This window comes from Struthio camelus, chromosome 4, assembly GCF_040807025.1.
Source record: "Struthio camelus isolate bStrCam1 chromosome 4, bStrCam1.hap1, whole genome shotgun sequence".
Lineage (NCBI taxonomy): Eukaryota > Metazoa > Chordata > Aves > Struthioniformes > Struthionidae > Struthio > Struthio camelus.
Genome location: NC_090945.1, coordinates 56,345,467 through 56,373,054, shown reverse-complemented (window position 1 = coordinate 56,373,054; position 27,588 = coordinate 56,345,467). Strand labels below are relative to the sequence as shown.

General features: G+C 37.0%; 1 protein-coding gene across 9 annotated transcripts; it reads left to right on the top strand.

Annotated features, from left to right (window-relative positions):
* Window positions 1-26,691, top strand: EXOC1 (exocyst complex component 1). 9 transcript variants are annotated; one of them, XR_011141056.1, is made up of 20 exons: window positions 62-152; window positions 1,646-1,779; window positions 2,590-2,720; window positions 4,814-4,973; window positions 5,839-5,859; window positions 6,637-6,824; window positions 7,806-8,033; window positions 8,284-8,416; window positions 8,614-8,723; window positions 11,150-11,299; window positions 12,516-12,621; window positions 16,013-16,057; window positions 17,219-17,382; window positions 18,682-18,792; window positions 19,266-19,342; window positions 19,887-20,115; window positions 21,304-21,480; window positions 23,680-23,879; window positions 24,992-25,186; window positions 26,020-26,691. XR_011141056.1 is itself a non-coding variant. In XM_068942843.1 (20 exons), exons 2-20 carry the CDS (start codon window positions 1,656-1,658, stop codon window positions 26,170-26,172), a joined length of 2,709 nt encoding a protein of 902 aa, XP_068798944.1. In that variant the 5' UTR covers window positions 62-152; window positions 1,646-1,655; the 3' UTR covers window positions 26,173-26,691. The 9 variants fall into 9 exon arrangements, 8 of the variants coding, with proteins under 8 accessions (XP_068798946.1, XP_068798950.1, XP_068798952.1 ...); XM_068942843.1 differs by having other exon boundaries at window positions 21,304-21,487; XM_068942845.1 differs by lacking the exon at window positions 5,839-5,859 and having other exon boundaries at window positions 1-152; window positions 21,304-21,487.
* The last annotated feature ends 897 nt before the right edge of the window (window positions 26,692-27,588 follow it).

Genomic DNA, 27,588 nt, shown 5'->3' with positions numbered 1-27,588 from the left:
AGGGGGCCGCGGCGGCGCAGCTCGGCGGCCGTTGGGGGCAGAGCGCGGCGGGGGTGGGGAGGGTCGCGGCCGGAGCCGGAGCCGGAGCCGGAGCCGCCGCGTCCTGAGGCGGAGGCGCTTCCCTTCCCGTCTGGCCCGGCCCGGGGTTTGCGGTGAGAGCGAGGCGGCTCCGGGCGGCTGCTGCCGCTCCTGTTCCCGGAGCGGCACCGACATCCTCTGCCCCTTCCCCCTCGCTAGGTGTGAGGGGCCTGCTCCGGTCCCCGGCGGCCGTGTCCGGGCTGCGGGCGCGGGTGGGGCCGTACCGGAGCGGCGGGCGGGCCGGGGCTGCGCCTGTCTGCCGCCAGCGGCCGCGCAGGGGGTCCGCGTCTCTGCCCGGGGCCCTTTCAGCAAGGCTCGCAGGTGGGAGGCGGCGGGGCTGGTGTCGGACGGGCGGTTTCCAGCCGCGGCTGCGATAAGTGACCCTCCTGAGCGTTCCTCTTACACGAGTGGTCTTTTGTTTGACCGTTGGCTGTGAACGAGCTTCCCCGGAATTTTACAGTTAGGCCGCGCTCTTACATTAGGTTATTACCTGATACGATATACGAGTGTTAAGAGTTTCCTGGTTGCACACGTAGAGAGGCCAAGCAGTGCACATTAAGTAGCCTGGCTGAGTTGCTCTGTTGAATCTCTCCTATATATTTCCTGTCTGTGAGATGATGTCTTTGATAGATTTCATGCAGAAGAGGCTTTAGCATTACCGTATTGAAAAGATTATTCCAGCAATCCCACAAGGGACTTATTGGAGCCTGAATTGGGCTCAGCTCTCTCAAAGCGTTTTTCTGAGGAAGTAGCTTTGTCTCCAGCTTCTTGTATCTACTTCTGTGCTCTGGGATGGCAAGGGTTGTAAGTCATGGATGAAGACTGCAGTAATGTACTTGGTCCTGACTCACAGTGAAGGTTTTGGGGCTGTGACTCAGTGTTGAACTAGTAACAGAAGTTGGACTATATGTCAAGTATCTGATCTTGGGATTGATGTCTCCTCTTTTATAGGAAAGGTGTATTCTGCACAGCTGAGAAACTTTGCTTTAGCAAAAATGTGAGGATCAGTGAGTAGCAGCAGTCAGTCTGAATGTGGTTTAGAGCAATAGGTGAAGTCCTGACCAGAAGAGAAAGGTGATATTTCCAAAATTAGCAGGCTGTTGGTACCTTGTGTGTTCATCTTACACATCTGTTGAAGAATAACTGAAATGACAACCTGAAGCAATTTTGGAAGAAGCTGGACCAAGCATTTGAAAGGAGAGGAAAGGTGTTAGAAAGCCGTTAACGGTGGAATATTACAGTGCCGTAGAGATGTCATATAAACAGCATTTTTCTTGAATATCCTGAACTCTTGAGTGCTTAGCAGTACTGATTTCAGCTTGGTATATTGGCCCTTTTCCCCCAAAGCACTTGGGTTACTAATTGTTAAAATTTATCTTGGACTTATTCCAAAAATAGTTGGACTTCTATCTATATTATGCATGTCTAGATTATGATTCATTAAATTACCTGTAAAATGTATTTTTTAAAAACTGTAGTTGCTATACCTAAACGTATGTTCTTATTGTATGTTTTAGTAGCCTCCTCAGTCTACTTGAATGTAGTATGAATTTTTGAAATTTTTCAGCTGGGAGAAAATGACTGCAATCAAGCATGCTTTACAAAGGGATATTTTCACTCCCAATGATGAACGCCTGTTGAGCATTGTGAATGTATGCAAAGCAGGCAAAAAGAAGAGAAACTGCTTTTTATGTGCCACGGGTATGTCGTAATACCACATGATATTTTTGTTTTCACCCTTTTTATTCACTTGCTTTTTTCTTAGCTTTATGTACAATATTTATTCTCGCTCCTTATAAAACAGATGCTTCCATTTTTAATGGAAAAATTAGTTGTAGCTTATATCTGTTATTGCTTCTATTAAAACAGAAACAAAACCCTTTGCTTTTACTCTCAGATCTTATTGTAACTTGCAAGGAAGGAATCAAAATTATTTGTGTTGGACTGGGTGGGCTTGTGAAGCAGGCCTTGTATGGTGCTTAAAAGGAGATTTAGTAGATCTCTAGACTGATCAGCCTAAACATGATGCAGCAAGGAGTGCTGGTTAGAGTCCAAGACAGAGGGATCTGGAAAGGCACAGGATTTTAACTGAGTCCTAATGTTCCTTTGAGAGCACGTCCTTTATATTACACCTCTTCCAAGAAGGTGCTTTTGTCCAACTTATCAGTAAATTAGCTGACTGGATTTTTTTTTTTTTTATGACGAATCTCAGAAAGCATTTTTAATCAGGCTAGAATCTCCATTGACTTCTTTGTTCCCTCAGTGATGTGGCAGTGCGGCCATAGTTCTGCTGCACCAAAGAAATAGGCATAAATTGGCTTCAGGACTTGAGAAGCTGTGCAGAGCTGCACATCTGGATGACTGAAATTTAAACTGAGCTGTGGGTATTGAGGATGAAACTTGTTTCGAGGGCTCTGTTCTCATCAGATATAAAATAAGCTTAAGTATAGCAGAAACAGATGTTAATGTAGTTTGAGTGTTTCAAAATTGCTCTTATACTTCATTTAACAGTGACAACGGAACGTCCAGTGCAAGTAAACGTGGTAAAAGTGAAAAAGTCTGACAAGGGAGATTTCTACAAAAGACAGACTGCGTGGGCGCTTCGAGATCTTGCTGTGGTTGATGCCAAAGATGCTGTTAAAGTATGTGTAACTTCTTTTAGTGCGAACTCTACTTGGGACACTTTTACTTCCAAGTCAGAGCTAACTTGGCTATTCATTGTCATACAGCTTTGACTGATAATGTGTTAATTTGGGTTTAAGATGATACATGTTTATTGTATTTTCTTCCAGCCTTCCCAAGAATATAACCCTAGTAAACTGAGTCTGAGTAGTGCAGGTATGCTTGAATTGAAATATTCTGAATATCTTCCCAGTTTACTGTGAGCGTCTCTTAGGTTCTGTATAGTACTTGTGCTAAGAACCAGTACTTTTTTTCTGGTTCAAGTCCTGTGTAAATTTTGATTCAAAAGTTTAGTTTCCCTTGAAATGAGTCATGGCCATCTTATTGGGCCACATGTACTCTTTTTGACAGGACACTCAAAACATTCTTTATGAGCAATATATAAAAGTGTAGGTCAGCTCTTTCATATGAGAGTCAGATTAAACTCTTATAGCTGTCCTCTAAATCATGACATTAACCGTTTGTTGGAAAGCATACAACCCTGAGCTGCTGTTCTTTTCCACAGAATAAGAAGCATAATCTAATTCTGCCCTTATAAATTCATCTCTTATTCATAAACTAAGATTCATGAACAGGCAGAGATGAAAATTTTTCATCTTGTGGTGTCCAGAAAACTACTTACCTCAAAACTGAAAACTCCTGAGCTTTTATCAATTGTAGGGTAAATATGCTTTGTTACTTTAGATATTCGTATACTTGTTAGATAGCTTTTAGATTTTCCATGCTGTTCCTTAATATCTTTTTGGATAAACACCTCCTGTAGTCAGGATAAACACCTCCTGTAGTCAACACCTCTTGTAGTCAACCTGTCCTTCAGAATTTTTCCTGCAGAACAGAATTTGGTTAAATGGGGTTCTGGAAACGTGCACTTATGCATGTGCTGTTTAATGAATGATTTTGTAAACTTTCTTGCAAAAAATTTTTGAATACCCAACTCTCAGACATTTAAAAAATGTCAAAATTAAAGTTAACTGCGTCACGTTTTGGTTTCTTAACACGTAATCCTATGCGACTTTTTTGACATGGGTCCTTTCCTCACTAGTTGTCAGATGACAACTCAAATTTTATGTAATCACTTTTTGGGAGGAGGGGAGGGAGCAGAAAGATGTATAGTAATTACATTTCTCAGTATGAGCTACAGGAGAAACAATTGCTTTTATTGTACCATACAGGAATTTTCACTTCCTGTCATGTTCAGTTTCGTGTGCCAGCTGCTTCTCCTACAAACATTAGTAACAATATAAGTAATGTGTAACAGCAAAACTAGCTTTCATTTTTACAGACTATGTAGAAATAAGAAGTTAATGCACGTCTGAAGCAATAACTTTTTCATCAGAAGGAGGCTGAACCTTGTAAAATGCTTGGACTGTGATCTTTAAAACAGCCTGTGATCAGTTGCTGTCAGTAGTGGGTGCATAAATGGTTATAGAAAGGAAATTAAATGTTTTAATCAAATGTTATCAAAGCAATCCCCCTCTTCAGGGGATACTCTTGTTTCAAAATATTTCTGTAGTAGCTTTTTACCTAGAACCCTAGGTAAAAACCCTGGCAGGAAACAAGTGACCTTTTTTATCTTGTCCTCTGATATCAGATGCTGTCGCATCTGTAAAATATATAAAGTCCTCGTAATTGTTTTTCCTTTACAGTTCCCCTAAGTTTCCTTGAGCTGTGTTGTATATGTTGTCAGTAATTCCAGCCGTGGTTTGGTGACAGAAGGCTAACGCACAGCATTAGTCATTCTGAGGACAAAATTTTAGATGAGACAGCATTGTAATATGTTCTTTAAACCGTCACAGGTTTCTGTGTTATATGTTACTGTCACCTTACCTAGCTTGAGAAGACGTTTTCTTCATGGTTTTTACTAGCTCTTGTAATGGTGTAGCTTCTTCGTTAAGGTGAATATGCATACCGCTGCTAGCATATCAGTTTAAGGTTGGCGTCTGTGTAATTTCATTTTATCCTGTCATTTCAATAATTAAATGAGTAAACAGTCTCTGCTGGTCAGAGAATCATTTGTGACTGATGAGCCTGTAAATTATCTCATCTTTTGCAGGAAAATCCTGAATTTGATTTACATTTTGACAAAGTGTACAAATGGGTGGCAAGCAGCACAGTGGAAAAGAACACTTTCATTTCATGTATCTGGAAGCTCAATCAGAGATATCTTAGAAAGAAAATTGACTTTATTAATGTTAGTTCACAGCTTTTGGAAGGTAAATTTCTACAACTGTATGTTAAGTGTAAAGTTCGATTGTTATCAATGTAAAACAGGTATACTGAGTAAACAAATCCTAATCTTGATTTTTTTTAAATTTTACTCCTCTTTTTATATTTTTTTAAAAAGTCTTCGTATAAACAAGACGCCTGGAAAGCATATTTTATATTGCAAAACTGGAACAAAATAATACGTGAATGAAACTCTAAATATCAGTAAGTGTATTGCATTTTTAGGATATTCTGTTTCTTTGACAAAACTAAACCTACCTGTACGGTTTAGTAGGCCTAAACGTGTAACAAATCTTTTTGTTCTCACTTGCCCTGAGCTAGAAAAATTCTTTAAAAAGTGACATTTGTGTAGCATGCTAAAGTTTATGTAAGGCTTAAATTTGGTTTCTGGTTTATGAACTGTGAAACATCTGTTAAATTCTGCTGAAAGTGCAGCTTAAGTGACTGCTTGGATGTTAAGAGGACTTTGTATTTTGTACACTCATGTTAAATATGATTTTTTTTACATTCACAATATCTTTTAGTAGTTAAATTTTTTAGTGAAGACTAGCGAGCAGACACTTCATATACTGCTTCTATCAGAAGTGGCCAAAATGTTGATTGATATTAAACCGTAGACTGATTTGTGCAGAACAACTTGGGTATTTAGAAGCATAAAACAGGGAGGAGAGCATCTGCGTCTTTCAGTGTTGACCAAAAGTTGTTTCTCACCAACCAGTAACTTTTCAAGTCCTTGCAAAATTAATAGATTCAACTTATTGCCGCTTAAAAATACACACACTGTACATGCTTTGCCTAGCTAACATTCTCTGCTTCCTTTCTTCTGCTTTTCCATACCTTTTAATTCTCCAGAACTACCTAAAGTTGCAGAAGGTGCGTAACACCTTTTTCCTTTATTCTTCTTTGTGGGCAATTTTTCATAATTAGCTTTTTTTTTTTTTTTTAAATAGTGCTTTGAATAGCTTACTAAATTGCTAGAGATGGCAGTTAAGTTTCAGAAGTCCTAAACACTTTCCACCAGGACTACGTTAATGTCCTGTAAACTTTGTTAGCCTATGAATGGCTTTTTTTTAATTAAACGCTGCAGTGAGAAGTCATAGTTCATTAAAAATTTAGTTATATAATTTTCATTTCCTTCAGTACTGTTTTTCCTGTGATGGAAACTTACCTTGAGCATCAAGACAATTTTTACTTATTTTATGATATATTTCTTAATTAACCTTAGTATCTTTCCCTTTTTATGCTATGTACCAAAAGAGTGCCTCTAATTTCTATGAAATTTCCACTAATAATTCCAGAATAGTGCTGCAAAATATGCAGATGTTCATTACCAGCATGAGAGGTGAATGAACTGAGGCAATATGTCCCTTTATATATTCAGTACAGGAAGGTGGCTATTTGTATTTTGCGTATGTTACATATTTGGGAGGACGTCACTGTCGTGAACCAGTTCTGGAAATCTTATTGAAATCCGTAGAAGACTGAGATATGACTTGAAAGCAAAGTTTATCTAGGTAACAGGTGCTTGTTTTGAAAGTGATTTAATGGATCCATCTACTTAAAGATAGGTGAACGTACTTCAGTGCTCTTAAAGTGCTTGCGGCCTTCTGCTTTGGATAACATGTATTTTATTTCTCTTCTCTACGTAAGAATCAGTTCCAAGTGGAGAGAATCAAAGTGTAGCAGGAGGTGATGAAGAGGCTGTGGATGAATACCAGGAATTAAATGCAAGAGAGGAACAGGATATTGAAATAATGATGGAAGGGTGTGAATATGCCATCTCTAATGCTGAGGCCTTTGCAGAAAAGCTGTCTAGAGAGCTACAAGTGCTAGATGGGGTAAAAATTTCTTCTAATGTACGGTGTGTTGGCATGTAAAACTGTTTTCATTGATACTGACTGTGTAGGGTCCTTTGAAATAGTAGGTAATATCCTGCTGCGTATTTATTAAAAACGTACATATGTAAGTATTTGTTTTGCTACTCCTAAGCAGAATTTCATACTACTTCCTATCAGATTTTAAAGATCTTGGAATTCACTGTTCACCTTCCAGATCTTCTGGGATGAGCCTTACCTCTTCAAATGAGACATAGAGAATAGAAAAGGAAGGCAATCTGTGTGTACCTCTCTCCTTTTTTTTCCCCTTCTCTTTTTTGAAGGAGGGGATGTGGGGAGAGAGAGAATAGGCATTGGTGTTCATGTCTAATGTGAAACATTACTCTATTTTAGAGGATAATTAGGAAACTCTTATAATCTCATAAAATTGCAGAATTCAGCTATGTTATTTGTTATTTTGCTCTTTAAACAACTGAACCTTCCAGTGTTTTGTTGCTTAGAGAAGTAAGAAGATGCCGCAGATTTTTCACAGTCTTGAGGGAACGCTCAAACTCCTCCGGTTGCCAAGTTTTGTGTTCATCTTCTATTGGAAAATGGCTGTTAACATAGTTAGTTGGTCTTGCAATGAAACAGACGATCTTACCACTTAAGCTGTTTTCTGGAGCTATAAAACGTTCCAGTGTAATAGGGATTCTTATGTTCAATATCTATTTTTATGCAGACAAATACTTGAATCCTGAGAACTTGAGAACAGGTTTGTTTTCTTATCATTTCCATATGAAATAATTAAGTGTCATGGACTGAGGGGTTACGTTCCGTAGCACTTTAGATGAGAAAGTATTAAAGGCTTAAATTGTTCAGTCTCTTTCAAACAAGAGTTTGAAAAGTGTGTGTTTGATATCCCCTTCTGTCTCCATTGCTATCAGAATGCTTTTGAGATACAAAAACGTCTGTTAGAATCTTATGGCTTAATTTTCTGTGTAGGCAAATATCCAGTCAATCATGGCCTCTGAGAAACAGGTGAATATTTTGATGAAGTTGCTGGATGAAGCTCTGAAGGAAGTTGATCAGATTGAGATGAAGTTGAGCAGTTACGAAGAAATGCTTCAGAGTGTAAAAGAACAAATGGATCAAATTTCAGAAAGCAACCACCTAATCCATCTCAGTAACACCAACAACGTAAAACTACTGTCAGAGATAGAGTTCTTAGTGGTAAGCATGTTTGTTGTGCTTAGCAGGGCTGTTCAGATTTAAGTATAAAGTCCTTTATGTTGTCACCTTCGTATGAAGCAACCACGTGTGAAGTCTGTTTAAAATCAGTTTGTTGTTCTGTTTTTGCACTAACTGCTTAAGTTTTTATAATGATAGGATTATGTTTATCATTCTTTATTTAGCAGAATAGCATAAAGCTAAACTCTAACCTACTTGTGGCTTATAAATAGTACTATTTATTATTTTGTAGAATCATATGGACTTGGCTAAAGGTCATATAAAGGCCCTTCAGGAGGGAGATCTGACATCATCTCGAGGCATTGAGGCCTGCACTAATGCCGCAGATGCCCTTCTGCAGTGTATGAATGTAGCTCTTCGTCCAGGTAATGGTTTTGTTAGACTACAGTCTGACACACACCGTTTATTATGGGAGTGCCTTTATTGTAAGTTCCTTTCCAACTGCTCTTAGATGTTGTTTCTGTTCACTGAGGGAGTTGTTACCTGTGGTCCCATCTGTTCCCACATATGCTATATAACTATATATTTTGTACTCTGTGGGGTTCTTTTTGTTTGCTTTTAGGACATGATATGCTTCATGCAGTCAAAGAGCAACAACAGCGATTTAGTGACTTGCGTGAACAATTTGCACGGAGGCTTGCCAGTCATTTGAACAGCGTGTTTGTTCAGCAGGTATTAACTTAATTATTTATCTGAAATTTTCAGTCACAGACTTTTTTTTGGAAAGAGGAACCATCCAACAGAAACTGGACATGTTCTCTGGTGCGATCAGAAAGTGAATGGACTGCTAGAGGCATTTTGGGCGGAGAGATTACTAAACATATCAAACTATAAAGACCTCAGAAATAATCTGATGTTTACCACAGGGGGGAAAAAAAAAAATCTGTAGTATGTTTGATATCTGCATTAAGCACACCTCTGAAATATATAAGGATTTATTTTAGCCTAAGGCTTAATTAGTTGAGGAAAAAATGGTAAATTTTAAGGATTTAGGAGCCTGGTAATGCCAGAGTTCTTGCTGTCTGGGCCTCAACAGCCATAAAAAAAAGAGTCTTGCAAAGTAAAATTGCTAAGCCTTGTTTTTGAACCTATATTTGAAATATTCAGAAATCACTGTCCTGAGATTTGCTTCCTGAGGATGGATGTCTTTAAGCATCTTTTTTTTTTTTTTTTTTTTTTTTTCAAATCTCCAATTAGTTTACTCAGACCCTACTTCAGCTCTATAACAGGTCCTACTCTCTCTCAGTTCCAGTGAGTACATGAGGTTTGACACAAGCTTTTGTAACTAACTTTTTTTTTTTAAGCTTGCCTTATCTAACTAGCAGCTGCATCTCTGACTTTACAAATAAGAAATATATCCTTACTGTTTGTGGAACATCAGATTTTTGCCTCTTTTCCCTTCTGGTATTTGCATCTGCTCTCAAGCTTTGTTTATCTGTGTGTTAGATAACGTTCGTCTGATCTCTGGAGTTGCTAAGAGACAATGAAGTACTGAAGTGTATGGAGAAAACGTATTTTCAGGAAACTATAATATTTCTACAACTGTACAGATATAACAGTTACATGTAATTGCAGTAATATTTGTAAACAGAAAGGTAATAATGGAGAAGTTGGCTTGGGAAGAGGCATAGACTGGGAAGGGACTTGTCATATGTAGCTTTATGAAGAATGTGAATGCTAAGCAAAAATCTATTTTAGTAAAAGAACATGCATGTAAAGTCAGATGAAAGAAGCAAAAAAGCTGGCTGGATAGTGGAGTATTTCCTAGCAGTAACATTAGTTAGCCTTTGGACTGATTTAACAAAGGAAATTGTGGAAGCCATCAGGTAAATTTTTTTTAAACTAAAATGAACTGAAACATGAAAGTGCGTACTTAGGAATAAGTGTTGCATGCTAGGGGTTAGAAGAGATGACCACAAATAGTTTTCTATATCTAGTTTCAACAAAAACTGTTGAAGACATGTTGAAGAGACTCTCTTATACTCTGAACACATATATTAACTCACTTGTAACAAATGATGATAACCCTCACTGTTAATTTACTACGTTGTATCTCTGTGCTATTTTCTCTTGTGTGCCAGGTGTCTACTTCTAATCTATTTGTTATGAATAGATGCATGCCAAGTACCTACAGTATGGAGTATGACCTCAGCAATTACATGTGCTATATATTCAGCAGCCGTATGACTACTGCTGGATTCTAATTCCAAATTACATGTTGCAATAATTACACTTTACAAAGTTAGCTTTTTTTTGTAGTCAAACTACAAGATTTCAATTTGTTTTAGAAGAGAAATTAACTTAACAGTAAGTGTGAACCTTCGTGATTGTCTGTGAGAATAAATGAATGAAGCCCTCTAGGAATTTTTTGTCTTTAATATGGGCTTATACTAGTCCATTGGTGTCTCGTTTACGTATGTCGCTAATAAGAGCAGCTGAAAGCTTAAAAAGACAGATCGTAACTTGCTGTGAAGTGCAATCTTTGCTTAGAGGATTACTGTTTTTTTTTCAGAAGATCCCCCAGAGAAAAGGAAGGAGGCACGTAAAGCTAGTAACTTGCTTCTAAAGGACTGGTTTATGCTGCATGTCCTAAACTGCTTAACTCCAGTAAATGTTTACTGAGCATGTGTGAACTGGTGTTTTCAAAGGGGAAAAGAAGCAGCTTTAAAAAAAGCAATTTTTTTTATTAGCTAAGAAAAATAATGTAATAATCCTTTACATTGTTCCGAAACAGTCACGTTCTTCTTATTAGACCTTCAGTCTTGCGCTCTCCTGCAAAAAATGCCAAATTGAATTTTCTTGAAGGCAAAGTTAGAAGCGATTGGGGCCTTACAATGAGCAAGCCTACTAAGGTGCATTAGCTGCTACAACGATAGTATCTTAGTGACTGTATTAGGATAATATTTAGAGACCCCAGCTGAAAAGTTACATGTTACAGTGGGGATCCGAAATTGAGGTAATTTTTTGATTTTACGCAAGATGCTTTTGATGCTTTTCTGTTTGTCTCAGTGGGCTGCTGTCGTTGTTTGTTATTCAGAAAATCTCTAGTGTATCTGTATAGCGCTCCCAGATTTATTTGAATACTTTCTTTTGTTAAGGGTCACGATCAGAGTTCCACACTTGCCCAGCACTCTGTTGAATTGACATTACCCAATCATCATCCATTTCACAGAGATTTACTTCGTTACGCTAAACTGATGGAGTGGCTTAAGAACACAGACTACGGAAAATATGAAGGTCTGACGAAGGTATGTGAAATGCTCAGATGCTTCTAGAGAATTTACATAATTTATTATTTTTACAAAAGTCAAGAGTTGCCTGTATATGGGGGCATTTTTCTTGAATACTCCTTTGCGTTAAAAGTAATTCACTGTCTTTCGTTTCCTGTTCCTCTTTGGGATAGGAAACTTTGCTTTGGTATTTGATGCGTTCCATGTTTTATTCCAGGTTCTATGTATCTCTGTTCTGAAGCATCCTACAGTGTTAATCTCAATATTTATGTAAAGCGGTTTGCCATTTTACCATCCAGTAAGAAGAATAATTGAGCTATTTTCATATCGGTGTATTTATTTGCCTGCATGATATTTTTAGTTCAACAGACCTCTGAAGCTTTTGGTATTCCCAAATGAAATGGAAGTTTTAAGTTAGACTCCTAAAATGGCTTTGAGGTAGTTGTTCTTTTGCTTTCAGTGCAAGTCAAACATTCGGTTAAAAGCTAACATCTTTTTCTTTTAAAAAAAAAAAAAATCAAATTGACAGCTTTATAGATTGTATGTGTTAAGTAACAGAATTCTAAGGAAAATGGAGACGACAGATTATGGAGACGACAGATTATTGGGGTAGTCTTTGTCCATAAGTTAAAAAAAATTAACCCTTTGTGGTAAAATCTAAAAATGGATAATCTTCAAAGTTATTTCCAGATGTTGTACCTCTTGTCTTTTGAAATTATTTTCAGCAATGTTTCAAACAAAAATGAATTTGCAGTTTACTGAGTCTTGTAGTAGGCAATCGGAGTTTGTGCCCTTCAGATTTTTCTGGTCTTCCATTTCCCTGGTGGGGAATGTAATTAGGGAAGCCACATACTCAAGAGGATGTGTAGGAATGGTATCTTATTTGGTTTTTTGGCGTAGTAGTAGTCTATTAAAAGAGACTGGGGAGAATAGTGCTGAATTCTGTCCATTCTACCTTGGATTAAGTTTTGTTCCACCACCAATAACTACTGTATGTACCACCATGTATGTATTTCCATATGGAGGGGAAATAGCAGCTTTTGATTTATTTGTCTGCGAACTCTCCAGCAAAATGGATATCACCTACTTCAATATGTATTTGTGTGTATATACATGTCCAAAACAGTATATTTTGTACATTTTATTTGCATGCTGGTTGTTAAAAATGAGTTGATTGTAATAGAACGTAGTATGTATACCTAACAGTTAACTAACTTTTGATTTTTCATTTAAGAATTATATGGATTATTTATCACGGCTATATGAAAGAGAAATAAAAGACTTCTTTGAAGTTGCCAAGATCAAGATGACAGGCACAACCAAAGAAGGAAAAAAGTTTGGTAAGCTTCTAGGAGGCATATATTTTCCCTTGTTTTTTATTATTTACATATAAAATACTCATTACAACATCTAGAGCCGATACTGTAGTGCTGTCCTATGCCTAAGCTGGAAGCTGGCTGTGTTTGGCAAGGTAGGAGGTGGATGGAAAGTATGGTTGGCAAAACTTCTGACTTCCCTAACGTCAAAGTAGTGCAATGGAAATCTTGTTATATTGGGCAAGATCAGAGGATAAGATGTGATTTGTCAGATCTCCAATCTACTCTCAATTTTTAATGAGCTACCCTGTTTTATTACTGGATTAAATTTGAAAGATAACTCTTCTTGTTAAAGAAAGCTTGGGAAGTATGCATATGTGTTCCTTCTGCTGTTTCTGCTTCTGATGGATTTTGAAGAGGCTAGTTTTAACGTTAATTCTGCCTGAGGAAACCTGTGTATTTTGTTGTGTTTTCAGTGGGATTGACATGCGTAGTCTAGGACTAGAAATCGTGCTTGGTTAATTTGTAGGCCTTTCAACAAAAGGGAGTACGCATCCCCGATAGGGGAAAAATGAGCGCATGGAAGTGAAGCGATTCTAAAAATAACCTGGACACTTAGCAAGCAGCAGTGATATAAGTGCATTCATATATTAGCTATTCTGTATTTTAAAGTACACTTTCAAAATTTGTTTGCTTGAGGTACCTATCTTTGCCGTAGTTGACTCGTTTCTAAATCCTAAATTCAGAAGTGAAGTGCAGGTTTAGCTAGTAGGTTCTGTCAAGCCAATTTTGGATCTTGAGCTGATGCTTTGAAGGCTTGTGATAGAGAGCAGGAAAAAGTAATGAGAGAAAGAAAGCAGAAGAGTGGAGATTTGACTGGGGCAAGGTGGGGAGGAGAGCTGGAAAGAAAGCCTTGGCAGGCTGTTGGCCATGGAGAGCAGGCGGTGCCATAGTGTGTCTCAGTCGCGAGAGTTAATTTCATAAGTCTTGAAAAGCTATTTTATTCTAAGAACAAAGCACCTTAATATAAATCGATTTCTAAAACACTTTATCTTGCGGTATCTTTTGTGATTAGCATTTGCGAGGAGACAGTTATTCTTGACTTCTATAAGTGTCTTAAAGGGCTGCCATTTTAGAGGAAGGTTATTCAACTCGCGAACTTAAGCGCCTTCACCTAGAAGGTTTCTGTTGTATATTTGTGTAAACTTAATGTTTAAAAGTTGCACAAAACAGAGTCCAGGAGTAGTGTAGCAAAGGAATTTTTTGTTACTAGTGCTCTTGATATGTTTACTTTTGTAACAAGTTACACTTTCACAAGCATACCAAAAGGTATGTTTTGTTTGAGTCTTGTTGGTGACTGCTTGACATGGAAAACTTGACCCAAGTGTTCAGTCCTCCAAAAATTGGCAGGCGTCAGTTTCTAAATAAAGCCAAAATTGGAAGCTGTATCCAGTGGGGCACTCTGCCAGGATTATTAATGTTATGATTAGTAAACTTTAAATAATGATTATTAATGGCTGCGTATTTGAGGCCACAAGCAAATTTGACCACCTTCTTACAGAAAACTTTGCTCCTCAGTACTCATCGTGTTCTTAATGGTACTGTTCGCAAAGAAGGAAAACGAACTATGCTTTTTTTTTTAAAAAAAAAAAAAGCTGTTTCTATTTAATATGGTTTCATTTCAACATTTAAATATCAAGTGATGTATTTATTTTGTAACAGCTTATAATGTGTAATTTGCAAGGAGGCTTATACATTTAAGGTAGTGATCATAATATTTCTAGTTGCACATTAATTCAAAATGTATCATTTCTTAATAATATACTTAAGGAATAACGTTAGGTGTATAATGCGCCAGTTGTACTCTAACACTGAAGAAGACATGATTTTGAGCTGCCTTGGTGTGTGTTCTTGCCTTTTTTCCTTTTTTTTTTTTTTGTTATCCTTCTTTTTTGTGTGCTTTGGGAATAGCACTGCTATTTGAATGCCTCAAATGCAGAAGGGACGCTTGGGAGAATTCTTCTAGCATTCTATGTTAACGTAGGGTTCTCTGTCTGCATTTTTATGGCAAAAATATTCTGGGTCATGAGCGTTCACACTTGTCTTACAGTCTTATTTTTGTTGTTTTTTCTTCTGATGAAGCCAAGACTTTGATACTTAAATACCATAAAATCAAGTGTGGGAAAGAGTGCTACTATTGTTTCATGGTTATATGATGTGGCTTCTCAAATGCGGTACTCACTGTGGCTCCTTTGATTGTCCAGGGCCTGAACTTTGCATGCATCTCTCTGCATTCTGCAGTGTGGTCCCATGCACTTGGGAATTGGAGACTGAAGAACTGGGACTGATGCATGACGGATGCATGTTCTAAATATATCAGCCTTAAAACTCTATTTAAAAAAACAAAACAAAAAAACTAGACTGGAATTAAATTTGAGTCCAGTATTAAAATTGTCAGTGTTATTGCCTACTTGAGAACATCTGGTATTTAAGACATGTTTGTGGCGTTTAGAAGTATTTACTTATCCTATTACAGTAGGTCTTGCTTGCTTGCTCCATTTTGGGGGGCCTGAAGCATCCATCCTCATCAAGATCTTCTTAATCCCATGTATTGCTTTTAGTGTATGTATGCAAATGCCTTTTACTGGTTAGGGAGTCTCTAATTACTACAAATGTGAGGAAATTTTATCATGCCCATTTACTCTGAATTTCAGATTGAAGTCCACTTGAGGAAATTGTTTTATTCTGCACAGACAATCAAAAATATAAAAACAATTTTTTTACTGTAAATTTATTGTTTTCATCCTCTCTGAATCTGCAATCATCAGTTTTTGATGCAGCATGAATAACATAGGTATATTCTCTGTGCAAACATCCAAGTTGCTAACAACAGTAAAACACAACAGGCTGGCCAGTCGTCTTTGAGTTAAGTTAAAAATGATTTTGCAGTATTGGTGGGCTCGCTCATTTAATTAAAGAGGTGGAAGATATCTCTGACTCAGTAGAAAATTACATAAATTTATTTTTATTTCTTTATTTAGTGTCCATATAGCAGTTGATCTTGGAAACTGAGTCTCTTGCAATATTAACTCTAGCAAATAAAGTAATTTAATGGGCCTCTCTGTTTGGGAGAACTGAAAAATAAATATTATTGAAGAACGTTCTTTTTCTCTGAACAAAGCATATAAGTAAAAGTAAAGTTTAATACTTAATCTGTTTTCCGTATAGTTTAGACACTGAATTTCTAGAGTAGTACCTCTCCAACTAAATGTGTTTGCAATGTAGTTACTTGCTGCTTACAGTTCTCTGCATGTTTCTTTCCAGTTAGAGCTTAACTTGCATCTTGTGCATGGTTTGTGCAAACTGCATTTTAACTTGTCTTTGTCTTTGATGCTTGCAACCTAATCCATCCCAGCTACACTGCCTCGAAAAGAAAGTGCTGTCAAACAGGAAACTGAGAGTGAGTATAACTAGTTGCATTAGTTGGTATTGTCAATGCATGTGTATCAATGTAAAGATGTAGTGCTGCATCGTGGAACACTTACCTAACGTTAAAGCAGTCTGTACAGAATGAAATAAACGTGAGCAGAATTATTGTTTTTGCAAGGCAAGGATGAAGTGCAACTGAAATTGTTCAACATAAAAGTTGGCTAAGACAAGGTATGCAGGTAAAGGTACCATCTGCTTTTCCCATGCTACTAATTGATCTTAAAGTTTGTGCCTGAAAGCTTGTCTTAGCTTTCCAACTTTTGCAGTAGGTTGAGGTAACATCTTTTATTAGACCTGTAAACTTTGTCTTGTCTTTGTCCCTAGAGCATGACAGTTATGAGAGAATATAGCAATTAAATGAAATGGTACGAGATTGCTTTTAAGTTTCTTTGCAGTTGAAATTTGAGAAGTTTACTTGTGGATCAAATATTGATGATATCTTGTTTTTGTTACTATTTTTTTCTACCCCGTTCCAACATTTCCAAAATTCAAAAAAAACCCAAATGTTCTTCACCACTAAGAGAAGGCCCTGGAATATCAGGGAGAAACAGCTCGATGTTCATTATGATCAAAGGGAGGAGGGAGCATCAGCAGTAGAGTATACGTGGTGCTATAGATGAGGAAAAATAGCTAGGGTAAACTATTTAGACAAAAGGATGTTAAAAGTGGGAAGATCAAGTCCAAGAGAAGATGGAAAGTGCCTGTGTGTACATAAGGCTTTTTAATTTCTTCCTCCTTGTAGATTAAGTCTCATGCTTACTGGCAGTCTTTGCCCAAACTGCATTCACAAAGATCATAACTGGTCTTTGCTTCCAAGTTTTCAAGGAGACTGTCTATCTCAGTGCTTCTTGTACCTGACAGTTATGTTCCTTTTGAGCTTTTTCTGTAACTTGCAGTGCAGGCTTTTATAGCTACCATGTACTTAGCTTTGCAACTTGCTGAAGTATTTCATTTACCTTGTTATAAGAAAATAATGCGTTATTTGCAGCTTAGATGAAGGCTCAATTAATTGTTTGGTATTGATGTAGGACTATTAGCAACTCTCATCTCAGGCATTCTGTAATGGATCTGTTCTTCTCAAGTGTTTTATTCTACCTTTGCTTCGCTCCCTCACAGTTTTTTTATTTCATAGGTCTCCATGGAAGTTCTGGAAAACTGACTGGATCTACTTCTAGCCTAAATAAACTCTCTGTTCAGAGTTCGGGGAGCCGTAGGTCTCAGTCATCCTCACTGTTGGATATGGGAAACATGTCTGCCTCTGATCTTGATGTGGCTGATAGAACAAAATTTGATAAGGTAAAACCATTTATACTGGTTTCACATGAAAGTTTTCATCAAAGTGGTCTGCTTTACCAGTGGCAACAAATAATTGCTGGAGTGTCCTTGGCATCTATTTAGAAAAGTAACCTTTGAAAGTGTCAGTACTTCTCATTTCTTGTGGAATTAACATCTAAGTGTGGGGGAAAAGCCTATTCTCAGAGTAGGAGATAAAAATAACTTACTTGTTCTATATCGAATTATTTGATGGAAAAGAGTACTTTTCTGCCTTCCCCAAATTCTTGCTAACTTTTTCTGAGAGGAAATATTATATGCCTATAATAATCTAACTCCAAGTTAATACGTACCAGTTGCTGTAGTAATGATGCGTCTAGAATTAAAATGATAATCTTTTGTATAAAATTATTTTAAAAGGTAAGGGTTCTATTTTTCACCTTACTTTGACCTTTCTCTCACCTATTGGGGAAGGTAAGTGTGACTGAAGCATACAGAGTTGTCAGCTATCGAGCTGACCTAGTAATTTGTTCAATTGTTTTTAATTACTATTTTTCCTTCTGGGGAATTTTCAGTAGTGTGGATTTGCTACTTTGCCAGAATGTTTTATTTATGTAAATTACTGTATGTTGTAATCTTTAAATATTTGCAAAGAAAATGTACTATAGTGTGTAAAGATAATAGACAAATAATTTCAATCTGACTTTAAAACCTGATTTGCCATATGGGTAATTCATATTAGTAAATTATAATGAATTATTGCCAAAATACTCACTGTTTCATTTTAGATTAAGTCTAAAAATCATGATGAATATTTTTATTTCAGTTTGAAACTTGCTGTTGGTTTCTAAAGATGTAATTTACATCTTTGTCTGTAGAGCAGTTATCTTCTACGTGCACAGCTCACCTATTTTAATTCCCTTGGGCTTTTTACATCCTAGGGAGGTAACTAGGGAGAAAATAGAGTGGTTGAACCCATGACTTACTATTGAAGTGCTAATGTATTTGCAACATCGTGACTTCCTCGGACTGAGACTGAAAGACTCTACTCATTGTGGGAAAATGTTTATTGTTCCTTTGTTTTTCATCTTTCCTTATTTTATATGAATGGGAAGGAACTGTGTTTAAGATGCAGGTAACATTTATGAAGGTAAAAATATGAGCTGTTTCCATTTCTATCAAGTAGTCAGCCTTATATCAGTCTTATAAAGTTTACTAAAGATTGAAAGTATAAAATCCTATACAACAAACAGTTAAAAAAATGAGTGTTTCTGACTGTTCCAACTATTCAATATGTTGATGAAACATTTGGCTTTCTTTTAGATTTTTGAACGAGTATTAAGTGAGCTAGAGCCTCTGTGTCTAGCAGAACAGGACTTCATTAGTAAATTTTTCAAACTACAGCAACATCAGAGCGTCCCTGGAACAACAACGGTATGGCTCTTCCAATTCTGTCACTAAGTCAAAAATGTTGAACAGGCCTAGCAAGAGAGATGGACAACTTGTGAATTTATTTGGCAGTTATATGAAACAGGTTGTCTCTAATTCATGTTCTCTGTTAGCTGGCAGGATCTGTGTTTTTGGCCTGTCAATTCAAGATCTATTAAAGGAGGACTGACATGTTTTAGCCGTGGCCTTATTTCCTCATAAAGCCAGGCTAAGCGTACTATGTCATGAGGTTATGTAGGAAGGCAATGGAAGGTAAGTGTTTATAATGCTCTATTGTAGGGAACATTGACCAGAACTCTTCTGCCAGAACCCTGCAAACCATTGTATTTCCTTCTTTGGAAAAAAAAAACAAAATGCTGATAATTGTGGTGGTGTTTTTCTCAGATGTACTTGTCAGTTAAATGCAGAATTTGAGCCAACCTTTCAGCTTCCTGTATATACATTCCTTGTTCTTATAGAATGAAGCAGAGGAAATGGATGGAGGAACTTCATGTCGATCATACGCTTCTGGTGGTCCTCAAACTATATCATCTGAGTATGTGTTGATGTAGTTTATTTTTAGTTTTTAAGCCTGAGCATGAATTTCTCTGAAGTATCTCTTTTTCTCCATAAAAATACATTGTTTCCTTCAGTTAAAATGAATAATGAACTCTGAATTTGTAACTAGGCGCTGAATGTGTCAATAAATTTTGAATTTTTTGTATACAGGATGAATGCTTCTGACTATAGTAGAACAAAAAAAGTTTAATACTCTAGTAGCTTTCAAGTGAAAGGAAACAAGGCTTTGTTACCATGCAAAATGTGCTTAGCAAAATTCTAAATTTGCATGTGGCAGCCTCCACACAGAAAACAGTTTTCAGAGTATTTTATATCTGTGACCTTCTGTTTTTATTGTATTGCCTTAGTATTTTATTCTTTCTTTATCAGCATTCTGAAAACCCTGATACCTGTTAAATGCAAATGTGACTATTATATTCCGTAAATTTGTCCTAAGAATACATATCAAAGCAAGCTGTAAAATAGGCTATTAAACTGTCAGAGTAATAATTTTTGTTTTATATATATATTTTTTTTAACAGGAAGGATATGATCCGACAAATGATGACAAAAATATTTCGCTGTATTGAACCTGAGCTGAATAATCTTATTGCACTGGGGGACAAGATTGATAGCTTCAATTCCCTGTATATGCTAGTTAAGATGAGCCATCATGTATGGACAGCACAAAACGTGGACCCAGCTTCCTTTCTCAGCACAACACTTGGAAATGTTTTGGTGACTGTCAAAAGAAACTTTGATAAATGCATTGTAAGTTCTTTTAGTTATTCTGATTAAGCGGACTAAAACACCATAGAAAGCCTATCCCTATCCAGTCTGGTTTTGCATTTCCTTATAGTTAGATTTTGCTTTTAAATTGAAGTGAAAATGAGTGACTTTATTGCCGTGTATTGGTCCCACTTTCAAAAAAAATGTAAGTAACTGGTGGTTGTGTTTCTCTTCCCTCTCCATTCCAGTTTTCCTGACTGCTTAACTATTTATAAGAAATAAGACTATTCATTCTCAGGATTTCACTGCTGTGAGCTAGCTGATCTATTTATTTATTTATTTATTTAAACTTGTACTCTTGCTGAAATTACTAAAGTAAATCAAGTAAAATACAGCTCTCTGACTTTTTGACTTACGAAACAAACTCACTCCCCTAGTCTTACGCTCATAGGGGAGAAGGAAAACCCTTATAATGTGCCAAATACACGTCTCTTCGACACGTTTATTTACTTCTCTCTCTTTCAACAAGAAGTTGGTACAGATAAAATGGCAAATCTTCTGGCAGTAGGAGAGGCAGCTCCTACTGTTGAAAAATCGCTTTTGCTAATACAGTAGGCCACGTTGCATAAAATATGGCAAGTTTAATGAAAACGTTTGCTGGTATAACTGGTAATTTTTTTGTTATAAATGTAATTTGAGTCTAAGCCAATATAATAATACTGATGAAGATACTTTAAGCAGTAAACTGGTCGTGAATGAAGCTGACTTTTTCTTGGAAAATACTCAGAAATAAGATTTCAGCAGAAGATTAAAGAAACTTCCCCTAGCAAAAGGAATCTGTTTGCTTGGTTGAATCAGAAAATAAAAGTTCCTTGTTTCCTTGTTAGATTATCAGAATGCAAGTCCAAGTATTATTTGCTTCTGGTGAGCATGTTTATTTAAATACCCAGTAAAGAAAGAAAGGAAAACAAAAGCCAGAAAACTTTGCTTGTTTCCTTTATATGCTTCTCCAATGCCCCCCCCCCCTTTTTTTTTTCCTTCCCTCATAACAAACTTTTGGGGGTTAAAAATGGAGGAAGACTTAAGTAGAGATCCTTCTTAAAAGAAAATGATTTCCCTGTTTCAATGAAAGTCAGTTTTTCAGTTTATCTGACTTTTTTTTTTTTTCTGGTCATGACATGGTGTGAAGTTATATATTGGAGACTGACTTCTTTTTGTTTTAAATTTAAGAGTAACCAAATGAAACAGATGGATGAAGTAAAAATTTCAAAGAAGAGTAAAGTTGGGATCCTTCCATTTGTTGCTGAATTTGAAGAGTTTGCAGGCCTTGCTGAATCGATTTTCAAAAACGCAGAGCGCCGAGGAGATCTAGATAAAGCCTACATAAAACTTATTAGAGCTGTTTTTGTGAGTGGTAGGTCTTTTGAGGGGGTTATGCTTAAAAGTGATTCTCTGACCTGTTTATATATATGTTTTTTTCTCCAGTTAACATATACTGTTATTTTTGAAGAGTCTGTACTCGTTATCCCAAACTCTGTGACCAACGTGGTACTGAAATTTTCAGAATCTCATTATCATCAGTAAGGAAGCATGTGTAAACTTTGATATTTGTTTAAAGCAAAGTATTAGATATTCCCTTTATGCATACCTGAAAAGTAATTTTCAGTTATGACAAGAATCAGTGCTCAATATGTTTGGTCAGACTTGCAGTGTTTGTTTTCTTTTTTTCTTCATTTTTATTACTTATTTCAGCTACTAAGCCTTTTTCTTTAAAAATACTGAAATAATAATCCTACTGCTTTATGAAAGGATGCAGAGAAAGCACTAAAGGTTTCAGCTGACTACTGAGAATTAATTAAACAGTAATGGTGTGACAGAGATAATGTAAGTAGAGCAGGGATTCCTAGCTAGTAAGATCCACTTCTCTGAGGAATGTGTACGGGAGGAGCGTGGAACAGACTTCATACCAGCTTCCTTTCCCCTTACTCAGACACCGTTGCCTTGTTTTGGTTCTGTTACCTTCCCTGAAGTTGGCCAGGACTCTAGAGGAAGAGAGGAGATGGCAGCAGCACGACAAGTCTGACCTTAAATGGTTTCCTGTCTTTTCTCCCCCAGCATGGCCTAGTTGAAGAGCTGAATCTGGGCAGGATCCTTGGCATGTGGACCTAATGCCGTTCATCTTCATAGCCCTCAAGGGAGCACATCCAGACCTACTTCAGCCTTTGAATTCTGGCTATGAATATGCCCCTTTCTTTGCAGATTAGGTCCTTTGTGTTCCAACCTGTCACAGCAGTGTCCTTCTCCAGCCTTCCTTATTTTCCTCATTATATTCTAGAAAACTGACAGCAAACCCCTCCTTTGGCCATTCTATTTAAAAAAAAAAAAAAAAAAAAAAAGTCTAGAGTCTAGAATATTGTTGTTCCTTAGACTTCGAGTGGGCGGAGATTTTTATAGAATTGAAACAACAACAAAAAAAAAAGCGGGGGGAGGAAACATCTCTGTGCTGGTTTACCTGCCTACCTAAAACGGCTCCACCTATAGCACTTCCCAGCCAGTGACATACCTCTAAAAAAAGAGAGGAAGAGGAGAACATGGTGTCAATGAAGCTCATCTGAGACACTGTAGCACGGTGGTTCTGAACATATTATACAATACTGAGGAGATATAACTTCATAGTACAGTTGACTAGAGTCCATGTGTAGTCAGCAGTAGCATCCTAGCTGATAGTGGATTTTAAAAAATGTTGTAATGTTATTTGATTGCACCTGAAATATCTGTCCTTCAGAAGGTACAGTTCTAGTGAGAAAACTAAGCAAACAGAAGAGGAAAGGCAGAACTATACAATGGCAGAATAACTAGTGCAGGAAGAATTCAGAAAGTACGTTCTAAAAGGGATTTGAGAGGGAAGATGCGAATCAGGCATGAAAAAGCCTGTTTTGGATGAGTACAGAGCTAACTTGTTCCCCAAGTTATTATGATGAGGGAGAAGAAAGAAATAAAAATAAAGAATGAGGATAAATCAAGGTCAGACCAATGTATAATATCAGTGCAAGCAGGAAATTCCATTTAACGCAGTAGGTTATTTAACTTGAAAGTGATATTGAAGCAGAAAGATGTAGTACTTCAGGCAGAATGAAGAAAAGAGATGGGAAGACCAAAACTGGCGGTAGCAGATTTTTCCTGATATTTCAGTGATCTGACTGAAATGGTCAGTTCTGTTCATTGATACTGTGGTGCCCAGGAATGTGTGCCATAAACAATCATTTTCATGGAAGGCATCTTATTTGGTAGTCTCGGCAAAATGGTTAATGGATGAGCAGGCATAGAGACTTAACTGCATTCATTATGGCTGAAGCCATCCTCTTAAGTGATTTTTGATATGTAAATTCCATAGTCTTACAATCAGTACATGTATATTGCTTCTCTTGAAGTCTCTCAAATATTCATTCATTTAACAATAGTTATGGCAATCATATAAATGGTTATTTTCAACATAAAATCCCAAGTTTCCTCCTGCAATATTATTGTGGTTCTCTTCCTTTTTTTTTTTAATTTGTCTGTCCTTCAAGTTTTTTAAGCATTCTGTGTTTTGTTTTTCTCTTCCAGTTGAGAAAGTGGCAAACGAAAGCCAGAAAACACCGAGGGATGTGGTCATGATGGAGAACTTCCATCGTATTTTTGCAACACTTTCTCGCTTGAAAATTTCTTGTCTTGAGTCTGAGAAAAAAGAAGCCAAGCAGAAATACACTGATCATCTGCAGTCCTATGTAATCTATTCACTTGGACAGCCTCTGGAGAAATTAAATGCAAGTATATTCTGGTTTGGTTTGATACATTTGAATGATACGGAGTGGGCTAACTCTCTTAAGTGTTCCCTTGGTTAAGGTCTTATCTTCTTATCATTGCATCTATCATAGTCGCTATCTGTATTTTTTTAGACTTAAGCGTGACTGCCAGGAGTATTCTTAACTTTCCCCTCATTTCTTTCTCCTTCAAAACCTGCTATTTAAGACACTTACAACTGTTGGTTAATAAGTACCATCCATTGCCATGAAAAACTTGGTTATTTTCTTCCAAGACTATCTTCATGACTAATCAGGAGCTTTGCAATAACTTTCTCCTCCTCAGCTGCAGAGAAAAGTAGGTTTTTTTTTTTAAACATTCAACAATACATATTGCTGTAACTCTTGTAAGAAAGTCCTGTATGTCCTATGTTTAGCTAGTTGTTAAACCAAATGATTGAGCTTTAGCCGCAAAATATTTCAGTTCTGCCCACTGAATGCTTCCCAAAGTTAGTTGCTTTTTTCTATAAGAATTTCAGCCTGCTGCTACTTCCAGCCAGTCATTTTCTGAGACAGGCGCAGAAAGGGACAGTCTAAACATAAGGCTTGTTGAGAATTAAATAACTTTTTTAATGCTGTCAACTTCAATTGATGTTGTGGCTTTACACAGATTTTTGTTAGCATACTTCCCTCTGTTTTGAATGATAAATTGAGCTACCTGCTGGGGGAAGGTAAGAAAAGAAGGCTGCTGTATAATTATGGTGCAAGTAGAGAATTTCCTGTTCAAATGAATAGTCAAAGTTTCTACCTTAAAGATCCAGCGCTTTCCTAGGCTGTGATCTCATTAATTGAGGAGTTTGAGGATGATTCAGTATTGATTACAGGATTGCAAAGAAAAGCTTGATTACTTCTAGAAATGGTTAATTTTGGTTTTATGTTGGTACTTATCGATCAGTGAGCTGGGCTCTGATGTTTATGGCTGAGCAATGCTACCTTACCTAATTAAAAAGAAAAATGGAGGGAACGCACAGCAGCCATATTGTCAAGCAGAAGCAAGACATGCCATCAAACAAGCGTATGTGTAGTAATATTTAATAACTATCAGAAATCTACACTAATAATACCATTATTATTAGCATTTCTTTGAAGGTGTTGAAGCTCGTGTGGCTCAAGGTATACGTGAAGAAGAAGTTAGTTATCAGCTGGCTTTCAATAAACAAGAGCTTCGTAAAGTTATAAAGGAATATCCCGGTAAGGAAGTAAAGAAGGGATTGGATAATCTCTACAAGAAGGTAGACAAACATCTCTGTGAAGAAGAAAACTTACTTCAGGTAAACTAAATCATGGTTTAAAAAGAATAAGCTGAACCTCTTGTAATATTTGCACAAACTTTATTATGGCTTTTGCATATGTTTTTTGCACATGTAGGACACGTCTAGCTTCAGAATAATTCTGAACAACATTGACTGTTTTGAGCTGGACCTCCTATAACCCCATGCTGATTCCATTTGATTTAATGGACTGATTTTTAACTACAATGGTAGAGAGAGGTCACAAAGAAGGTTCCTTTATGATTCCCTAATTGTCCATTAATGGGTGATTTCCATTTCTGGGGCATGCTGAAAGAAGAGAGAACCAGATTTAAATTGAACTGCTAATCTGATATGGAAATGTAACTGCTACTCTGTAGCAGCGTATACTTTCGATTGAATATCTTCTGATAGTGTATTATGTAATATTTTTACAATATTCTGTAAATTTTATTACTGATTCATGACTTAAGCAGTTGTTAAAGGCTTTTAGAAGTCTTATTGTGAATTGGTTACACTGTTCTGGTTTTGTTTTGTTTTCTTTCTTTAAAGACAAAAGCAATATAACCTCTTTTAGGGAAACCCCCCTCATGTCCTTTCCTGTTTTCTACTTTGAAGTGTAAATTTGGTAGGAGTGATGTAAACATTTAAGGTCTTAAAAGAAACCCAATGGGTAAAAAATAATTTTTGATAATGATTCAACTCAGTTAACTGCACCTTGATTCTTTTGCAACCTTTACCTTTCAAATATCACCTTCACTGTACTAAGAATCAATTAATGAGCCAGTGTCTTGCAACTTACATTCTGTGCCTTGTGCCAGTTGGCATTTTCTAAAGTTTGTTTTCTTTGGCAGGTTGTATGGCATTCTATGCAAGATGAGTTTATACGTCAGTACAAGCACTTTGAAGGGCTGATTGCTCGCTGCTATCCTGGATCAGGAATTACTATGGAATTCACTATACAGGATATCTTAGACTACTGCTCCAGCATTGCACAGTCCCACTAACTTCTGCAAAGGGAAAGAGAAGCTAGCAAAGTTTGTGCCTGTGTGTAAGGGACTCAAACACTACAAATGCAATTTGTTTTAAAAGGCAGAAATCTGTGTATATGCATAATTGTCCTATGTCAGATCACACTCTAAGTTGAAATGTCTTTCATTGTAAAATGAAACCTTCAGTAACTGGTTGCTCTCCTACTGGGTTGAAGTACTGTTTGAAAGCATTAATTCTGTGAAACACTCTGGATCTAGTTTTTCCCTCCCCCAGTGTTCAGATACTTCTATTTATAATCCCTTTTCTTGCTAAAAGCAACGAGCACTAACTTCCTAGTACATTAAAAGGATACTACTCTCTTCACTAATACTTCTTGGAAATTATGTAACCATTAAAGATTACCAATGTTTTTTCCTTCCTCATTGTAGAATGTACGGATGTGGAAGTTGTGCAGTGAGAATACTGAACTTATGTTCACAGACATAATGTGACCATGGGTGTATTTCTTAATTAAACTGTGTTCATATTCTTTATTTCTGTTGAGTGTTAACTGTTTATTTTTGCCTTTTTGAAGTACTACTGTTGTTTTATCTCTGGGGACTTGAAGTAGAATTACATCATTTCAGAACTTTTTTCCCCCCTTTTAGTAAGTATTGACTAAACATCAGTATATGCCTCTCTTCATGTAACCCCTTCTTTTTTGAGCTTCAGCTGCCTGTGATGCAAGGCCTAGTTCTGATATGGCACAGGTGAGTAATTGTGGCTTAAACAGCTGAGAAAGTTGCTAAGTTGTGAGATACAACTGATAAAGGGTCTTTAAGTGTTTTATGGTGGTAACCTTGTAACTCATTAAATCCTAGCTTTTATTAATGTTTTTGTCCTTCACGTGTCTTTACATGTGACAAAAAGTGCCCAAAGCAACCAGTAAAAGGGGGGGATTATCCCTTAGCATAAATTCCCTTTAACTAGTATGGAGACAGCTTGCAAAAGGGGACCACCTGTCGGTTCTACACCAAGTTAGCTGTAGGCGCCTTAGCACGGACCTCACTACCTAGTGCTCTACTGGTTTTTGCAAAGCCTGGTCATAGTTTAGCAAACAGGCACTTCAGTACCTCGTTACAGGTAGTAAATGCAGCTAAGAGTATGTTTCTCAGTACAGGATTACAGATAGTGAGGACTACAGCAGCCTTTCTTTCCCCTCTGTTTGACAGGTGCTCAGGTGTGGTTGCAGTGTCAGTGGGGAAAGCACTCGCTCACCTTGAAATTAAAACTTGTACGGTGCCAGAGGTACTAATTAGCCACCTTAAATCAGAAGAGAGATATTGTACTACTATTTGGCGCTCTGTGAAATAACTAAATTGAACAAAAGAGTCAGTCGAGGCTGCAGCTGAAGCTTATTGCGTCTTCTCTCTCAGGCTTGTCTGCAGGGA